The sequence below is a fragment of the Peromyscus maniculatus genome, chromosome 1 (genome assembly GCF_049852395.1).
Source record: "Peromyscus maniculatus bairdii isolate BWxNUB_F1_BW_parent chromosome 1, HU_Pman_BW_mat_3.1, whole genome shotgun sequence".
Classification (NCBI taxonomy): Eukaryota; Metazoa; Chordata; class Mammalia; order Rodentia; family Cricetidae; genus Peromyscus; species Peromyscus maniculatus.
Window position 1 is genome coordinate 13,188,655 of NC_134852.1, and position 8,794 is coordinate 13,197,448.

An 8,794-nucleotide genomic window follows, 5' to 3' on the forward strand; every position below is an offset into this window, starting at 1 on the left:
TCTGTGTAGCTTTGCGCCTTTCCTGATTTGTGCCTTTTTTGGAATTCACTTGATAGCCCAGGCTGGCCTCGAACTCACAGAGATCCACCTGGCTCTGCCTCCCGAGTGCTGGGATTAAAGGCGTGCGCCACCACCGCCCGGCATGAGTTTGTATTTCTTATGTGTAATATTCAGACATGTCTGATATCACTTGGTCCTGGCAATGATGAGGATAGATGAGACAGACATTGATGGGGTTATGGAAATGTCACCCATCAAAGAATTGATTGCAGAGTCTATGACCTGACGTTGCCACAGCCTTGGAGAAGTCAGAGCCTGATGCCTGAGGAGGGCACTTCCCCTTCCTGTGGGGCTGCTGAAGTATAACCATGTCACAGGGAATGCCCAGCCTCCAGAGACCACACCCTGTGTCTCCTGTCCCTCCAGACAGTCTCTGTAGCTCTGCCCATGAGCACAGTTGCAGCCTCCAGGAGGAGATGCCATGACCTTCACCTTCATAGCTCTGCTCTGTCTGGGTGAGATGTGGAGATGGGGAGGGGATACTGTGGTCTAGGGCTGATGCTGCCCCACAGCCCAGCACTGGTCCATCAGGAAACCCCAGGGTCTCAGGAGGTTCTGCAGAGGGGAGGACCTGCTTAACTTCTGGGACAAACCTCTTACAGGGAACTCTCTTCCAGGACTGACTCTGGGCCTCAGGACCCCAGTGCTGGCAGGTGAGTGAGTGTCTGCAGATGTCCTGACCATCACTTCTCATCATTCCTGCAGCCATGCCTGGGCAGTGAGGATGGAGAACAACACATGTGTGCTGAACCTGGGGATGCCTGGAGGTTTGGGGTTGGAGCTGCAACCTGAGGCTGGCTGCCCTGGGTCCTAGATGCTCTTTTCCTTGCAGGGGCCCTCCCTAAGCCTGTCCTCAGGGTACAGCCAGACTCTGTGGTCTACAAGCAGACTACAGTGACCTTTGTGTGTGAGGGGACCACAGAAGCCAAAGCATACAGACTCTATAAAGAGGAAAACCAAAAACTAAAGCGCATAGAGTTTCTACAAAATCCTAAGAACAAGGCAGAATTCTCAATCTCAAAAATAGACCGTTACCATGCAGGACAATATCGCTGTCAATATCGGACCCGTGATGGATGGTCAGAGTACAGTGACTCCCTGGAGCTGGTGGTGACAGGTGAGAGGACACACAGGCTCCCCAGCCTCAGGCTTGACTGTCAAGAGGTGGGTCTGTTCACAGCCATAGAGGATAAGGAGGCCTGATACATTTAACTGATTCCCCCTTCTCTTCTAGGAGTCTACAGTAAACCCATTCTTTCAGCCCATCCCAGCCCTGTGGTGACTGAAGGAGGGAATGTCATCCTCCAGTGTGTCTCAGGGCAGGGATATCACAGTTTTGTTATGATGAAGGAAGGACCTCAGAAGCTCTACTGGACACTGGACACACAGTATAACCCCTATACTGGACAGTTCCAGGACCTGCTCTTTGTGGACCCTGTGACCTCCAGCCAAAGGTGGACATTCAGATGTTACAGCTTTAACAGGAACAGACCACTGGTGTGGTCAGAACCTAGTGACCCCCTGGAGCTCCTGGTCTCAGGTGAGGAACGTTCCCTATAATGATGCTGAAATGATACAGATGCCAGGGAGTCGTTGGTGTGTCCCACTCTCTACCATACACTGGGTTATTTGTTTGTGCTCTAACAAGTAAAGCTTGCCTGGAGATCAGAGTGCGGAGCTAGCCACTAGTTAACCACACAGGCCAGGCAGTGGTGGCACACACTTTTAATCCCAGCACTTGGGATCTCATGCCTTTGATCGCAGCACTACGGAGGTGGAGATAGGAAGTGATACAGCTCCGCAGAGAGAGGAATATAAGATGGGCGGAGACAGGAGTTTGGCCCCTTTCAGGCTGAGGAGTTGGTGAGGTGAGGGGTGGCTATGGCTGGCTCCTTTGTCTCTCTCATCTTTCAGCATTTACCCCAATATCTGACTCTAGGTTTTTATTATTAAGACCAATTAGAATTTTCACTACAGTGACCTTCTCTGGGACACTCTCAGACAGACCCACCTCCTTCTCTCCTACTTCCTTGCAGGTAACCTCCACAAAGCCATCATCAAGGCTGAGCCAGGCTCTGTGGGTGCTTCCAGAAGTGCTGTGACCATCTGGTGTCAGGGGACCCTGGATGCAGAAATATGTGTTCTGCATAAAGAGGGCAGGAAGGGAGGGTATGGGTATTTGGTAAAAACCAGCTCCTCAATCACTAGCCTGTCACCTTCCCTCTAGGCCTGTCCAAGAAGCCCTCCTTGCTGACTCACCAAGGCCAGATCCTGGACCCTGGGAAGAGCCTCACCCTGCAGTGTTGCTCTGACATCAACTATGACAGATTTGCTCTGTACAAGTTAGGGGGAGCTGTCTTCACCCAGAATGATGGCCAATGGACCCAGAGTGGCCTCTCCTTGGCCAACTTCACACTGGGCCCTGTGAGCAGCTCTACTGGAGGTCAATACAGATGCTATGGTGCACACAACCTCTCCTCTGTGTGGTCAGCCTCCAGTGACCCCCTGGACATCCTGATCACAGGTGAGGAACTAAATAGATTCCCCCAGGTACTTAACCTCTTCATGGGTTCTCATGGGGGAGTTAAGGAGGTGATGGCTGGGATGAGGGACAGGGATCTTATTCGGGAAGAGATGCAGAGACAGGAGAACAGGAGAGGGGCTAAGTCAGAGAAAAGAGACAGAGTCCCAGGTGCTCAGGGCAGACCCGGATGAGATATCAGCTCAGAACAATGAAGGCAGCCTCTCACCATCCCTCTTCTCTTTAGGACAGCGTTCCTTCAGTCCTTCCCTCTCAGTGAAGCCTAACTCCACAGTACACTCTGTGGACATCGTGACCCTGCTGTGTCAGTCGCCATACAAAGTGGACACTTTCATTCTGTCCAAGGAGGGAGCAGCTCACCAACCCCAGCGACTAAAAGCAAAGTTCCATGTCTGGGATTTCCAGGCAGAATTCTCCATGAGTGCTGTGACCTCTGACCTCTCAGGCATCTACAGGTGCTATGGTTCTTGGGACTCATCTCCCTACCTCTTGTCACATGGCAGTGGCCCCGTGGAGCTCACGGTCTCAGGTAAGGTGACCCTGAATTCTCAGGGCGACTTACAGTCCAAACCCTAGGAGAGCCCTTGACTTGGGTGGGATTAAGGGGACCATAGGAAGGTTAGTCAGAAGGCGATTTCCCTGACAGGGAAGTGGATGTCAGCAGCGGTCCTTCCAGTAATGTGCACTCCATCCTCTATTGCAGTCTAGGATTGAGTCAGATAGCATGAGCATCTTGGGGAGGTTTCAAGGAATATGTAGAAGAGCATGCAGAGGCAGGGCATTGAGTTAGCATCTAATCCTCACCCTCCTACTCTTCCTTTTCCTAGGATCCATTAGAGCCTCAAGCACACCTCCCTCAAGACCTATGCCAACAGCTGGTGAGTATCAGGCACCTCAGTGCAGGGAGTATGCTCCATCCCCAGGCTGTCTCACAGCTCTTAGGCCAGAAAAGTCCTCATATCTCAGTCACTTCAGCTTGTGAGTGTTGGAGGCAAACAGAGATTCCAAACAGAGACCCAAGAAGCCCAGGGTTTAGTTTGTGCTACAGAAGGTGGCAGAGAGAGAGAGAGAGAGAGAGAGAGAGAGAGAGAGAGAGAGAGAGAGAGAGAGAGAGATGTTTAGGCTTAGCCTGGAGGATGGGCCAAGTGAGTGAGGTGGAGAACAGGAAACCCAGACACTCACTTCTCTATCCTGCCGCTAACGTCCTGAGAACACACTTCTCAGCTGCGTGATTCAGGCCCTAGAGGGAAACCCAGACACTCACTTCCCCATCCGGCCACTAAGGTCCTGAGAACACACTTCTCAGCTGCATGATTCAGGCCCTAGAGGTCTATGTAAAGTCCCTATTGGAATGTGGTGTTCGGGTGGACAACAGCTAATTATGGACTTCATACAGCTGCTTCTGGAGATGCTGACTTGGACGAATCCTTCTGTTTCTGGACTGCCGATAATCTTCATATAAAAGGGAGAAGTGTGGCCCACACCTTTAAGTTTCTTTCAATGTTGGCCTTGGCTGTGACTTCTTCTGGCAGAAGAATCCTCCAGAACCTGATTCTGAAGTGGATCTGCCTCACAGTGGTAGTTCCATGTGCAAGGATGAGGCACAGGGCCATGGCAGGGAATTCAGGTTTCTTCTGTCTAGATCATGGAGCATAGTTCGAGTATTCTCTTTGAGTTCTGTGACCTCCACTCTCAGAGGCATCTATAGGTGCTATGGAGACATCAACTCATCTCTTTATCTGTTGTCATGTGCCAGTGGCCTTGTGGACATCGTGGTCCCAGGTGAGATGATCCAGATCTCTTTGAGCTGAAGTGGTTTCTTAGCACTCTCCATTTACAGCAATTATTGTCTAGGATGGGGTTACAAATGCTGCTGAAGTTCAATCAGATGAATATTCACCCTCATGATGGTGGAGGCCAACATGGATATTTCTAGGAATGCTCACTACAGTCCCTTCTAAGGGAACTGAGAAGGGTTTCATGTAGTTCAAAAGAGCATACTGGGGAGACCACAGACAGATATAGGATACTAAGCAGAAACCGGTCCCCAGTGACAACCTCTGCTTGTCACTCTCCACTTATCAGTATTCTCAGACCTTTGCTCTCAGTGAATCCATGGGAGGAGGCGGCCTTGCTGTAATAATTACAAAGCCTACTATGCTCTCCCTCTGTTCAGAACAGACCCACATCCATAGCTCATTCCTACCAGACAGAATTTGTCATGAGAATCTGAACATAACAATGATCATGTTAAGCAAAATAAAATCCAGCAGTCCCAATCAAAATCTATTGCTTTGTGAAGTTTGCAACATTTCACTTTAGGGTGAAATTGAGGAACTGAGAATGAATGGGTTCAGCCTCTTTTGAGGGGTGACAGCTAAGAATGACTTCTGCCTGCCTTTGATGTGCTCATCTGAAAGAGAAGGTTTAGGGACAGGACCTCCAGGGACAATCCGCCATTGGCCCCTGAGACTCCTAAAGTGATGAGAGACCTAAACCACTCTCTTCTCACAATATAGCTGTTCTGTTTGTCTCGATAACTAGTATTTGTAAAGAGGACACAATTAAGAGTTAGATATGTCCCTCTTGATCTATGCTTAGTGTGAGCTGGACATGCCTTTGGGGGAACTATTAGGTGAAAGCTCAGTGACTTACCATCTACTCTCTTTCCTGGTACCCCCTCTCTCTCTCTCTGTTTCTCTCTCTGTTTCTCTCTCTGTTTCTCTCTCTCTGTTTCTCTCTCTCTGTTTCTCTCTCTCTGTTTCTCTCTCTCTGTTTCTCTCTCTCTCTCTCTCTCTCTCTCTCTCTCTCTCTCTCTCTCTCTCTCTCTCTCTCACCTCACATCTTATTTTGAGGGCCAGGACTGCAAACACTCTGCCCCACACCTTGGTCCTGCATTTCCCACATGATATATGAAAGAAAAGAGATGTAGGAAATCTACATCAGAAGGATGTGCTCCTACCTGAACTGGACATGGAGAAGTTTCTTGGTCTGATGTGGGGAGGAACATCAGGGAAAGTTTATCAACAAGACACAGGTTCTCAGTCTTAGCAGAAACCATATCTCATTTCTGAGAGACTATAAGTTAGTTTCTCCTTGACCACCACTAGGTGGTCCCTGGTTACTCAGAACAGATCACAGGAGAGAAGGGAGGTCTAAGTGGGACAAGAGAACAAACACGCAGCAAAAACTCCTTTAGGAAATCACCCCAAACTGAGAACCTAAGTCTGAACACCAGAGATGCCACACTCAGAATGGCGCTGTGGCTGCTCAGTGCAGTGACTCAGGGATCCATTCCTAGAATGTCTTTCCAATTTATTCTACTGTTTCCAGAGTGGTTGGTGCTCAAGTGTCTAATAAGAACTCCTAGTGGGAACAGGGGCTGTCTCCCACTCTTTTACTGGCTTTCGGGACCCTACTCCCCATATTGGGTCTCCTTGTCCAGCCTTAATACATGGGGAGGTGCTTAGTCTTACTGCAACTTTGTATACCATGTTTTGCTGATACTCATGGGAGACCTGCCCTTTGCTAAACAGAAATGGAGAAGGAGTGGATTCATGAGTGGGAACAGAGGGAGGTGGGGAGGGGTTACTGGGAGGAGACGAGGGAGGGGAACCTGTGGCTGGGATGAAAACTAAATAAGTAAGTAAGTAAGTAAGCAAGCAAGTGAATGAATGAATGAATGAATGTATTTTAAAAAAGAATAAGAGAGGGAACCCAGCTATGCCAGTGGAAAGATCCATCCCAGAACTTCATGAGGTTATAGGATGAGAATGATGGGTGTTTACAGTAAATGAGAATGTAGAACTCAGAAGAAACACCCAGCTCTCTTACACAGGCACACATCCAATTTCTCTCCTTCCATTCTCAGGATCATTTGAGACTTTCAGTCCATCCTAGAATACACCCAAACTCAAGACAGTTGGACAAAGTCATAGCACTAAAAATAGAGGGGTCAAGTTCTATCCAGGGAACTTGATAGAGGGCCCTGGGTAGACATTTAGTTATCTTGAGGGAATTTTGAACATCACTAACCTCTGTAACTTCTTTGTCCACAACCACAGCCTCAGAGAACCAGGATCACACAGTGGAGAACATCATCAGGATGGGGATGGCTGTCATGATCCTCATAGTCCTTGGGATTCTGGTCTTTGAGGCTTGGGGCAGCCAGAGACAGATCCACCATGCAGCTGAGAGGTAATCAGAAGAGAAAGAAGTAAACCTTTCAAGGTTCCAGAGTCTGGGAAATAAATGGGATGATCCAAGATTTCTGTAAGAAAATCCATTTCTTATGCCGAGGAACCATTGTCAGAGAACGTCCAGGGAGTAAATGTTCACTGGGTGCAGAGGGAGGTGTGAGTGGTGTGATGAGATGCTTCCTCAGCAAATGAATTTACATCCTTCCACCTACTGTGGGCATCTGCTGACTGGACCAACACTTCTGAATCTATAAATTGGGGGGAAATGCTGTCCCATCAATCTGGCTTGGGTGCTCATTTCTGTACATTTTCCCCCTTCCTCTCATGTGTCATTTTCCATTTTCAAAAATTGACACATTCTCCACAGCAGGAGGCTGTCTGTTGCCCTAGAAACAAAGAAGGTACCTCAATAACAAAAAGGATGAGTGAAGTCAGAGCCCAGAATTCAAAGTCACTCTGCCTATGATGTCTCAAATCTCTCCTTGTGACCCTCCATCCTTTCAGTCTTCAACACATGTTCTTCATGGGGTTTCTCTTGAAATATAAAGCCAGTGTTACCACACTGGTGGAATAAGGACCATCTGGCAAGACAGTGTGGGCAGGACTTTGACAGTGTTTTCTTAACACAAAGTCCTGATTTGGAGCATTTGCTGATGATCACTGTAAACATCCCCACCAAAGACACCATCACAACAGCCATGTAACATCACAGGTGTGAGGATGGGGACTGTTGCATGAAACTGATGTGACCTTTCATTACATTTTCGCTATTTCTCATATATGCAAAAGCAATTGGCTTGCAAATCAGTCATCCCAGAATCACATTGCTAGGATGACTTACAATGACTTGTAATTTCTACATAGACAGTCATGTTATCTTCTCTCTCTCTTTTTACCAACACCTGGAATGCTCTTTTATTTAATTCTGTTTCTGTATTAGCTAAGTCTTCAAGTACAAAGCTGAAAACCATGTGAAGAGAGGAGAGTCTGTTGACTTCTTCAGAATTTAATGCAAAATTTCTGCTTTTTCTCCATTCAGTGTGATGCTAATTTTGTTCTTTTGGTACGTGAATTTATTCTGACTGTGGAGGTTCTCTGTTCCTAGTTTCCAGGGAGTATTCATGATTAATGACTGTAGGACACTGCTAAATGCTAACTCTTCATCAAAAACTGTCTCCATTGGCAGATGCAGAGATCCATGGCCAGGCACCAGGCTGAGCTCCAGGAATCCAATTGATGAGAGAGAGGAGGGATTCTGCATGTGGGGGACGTCGAGATCATGATGGGAGGACACGCAGAGATGACTGGCCACACTAGTGGAAGCCCATGAACTGTGGACTGGTGGCTGTGGAGCCCCCATGGGACTGGACTAGGCCCTCTGGATACAGAAGACAGTTGTTTGGCTCGAACTGTTTGGGGAGCACCCAGGCAGGGGGATTGGGATTTGTCCCTGGTGCATGGGCAGGCTTCTGGAACCTGGTGCTTGTGGTGTGACACCTTGCACAGCCTTGGTGCAGTGGGAAGGGGCTTGGACCTGCCTAGGCTCAGTGTGCTGGGCTCTGCTGACTCCCCATGGGAGACCTCGATTTGGGGGATGTGGGGATGTGGGGTGGCTTGGAAAGATGGCTGGGGAGTGGGAGGAGGGAGAAGGGGGGATCTGTGGATAGTATGTGGAGTGAGTAGAAAATTTCTTAATAAAGAAAAATGAAAAAAATGTCTCCATTATGTATGTTTTAAATTTTAACCTTGTTACTATCATCAATAACAAATGGTTTTGAATCTTGATTGGGAATTATATGACTGGGTAAATTCTATGTTTTTTCATGAGGTGTTCTTTTATTTTATAATACATTCTCATGGCTAAAAATTGGATATGTTCTGAAGAATTCACATTTAATAAATGTTTTTCATGGTGTTAACATCATAAAATACCTAGTAGAGTCTCATGAATATGATATCATAGATGACTTGCTCTTCAAGACTGTTTTTACAT

General features: G+C 47.7%; 1 protein-coding gene across 1 annotated transcript; it reads left to right on the forward strand.

The window, feature by feature from the left end:
- The first annotated feature begins 407 nt into the window (after window positions 1–407).
- Window positions 408–8,497, forward strand: LOC102914271 (leukocyte immunoglobulin-like receptor subfamily A member 6). Its single transcript, XM_015985567.3, has 9 exons — window positions 408–515; window positions 678–713; window positions 893–1,177; window positions 1,295–1,600; window positions 2,288–2,584; window positions 2,829–3,131; window positions 3,430–3,480; window positions 6,667–6,799; window positions 7,988–8,497. The coding sequence occupies exons 1-9, from the start codon at window positions 482–484 to the stop codon at window positions 8,082–8,084; spliced, it is 1,542 nt and encodes a 513-aa protein (XP_015841053.3). The 5' UTR covers window positions 408–481; the 3' UTR covers window positions 8,085–8,497.
- The last annotated feature ends 297 nt before the right edge of the window (window positions 8,498–8,794 follow it).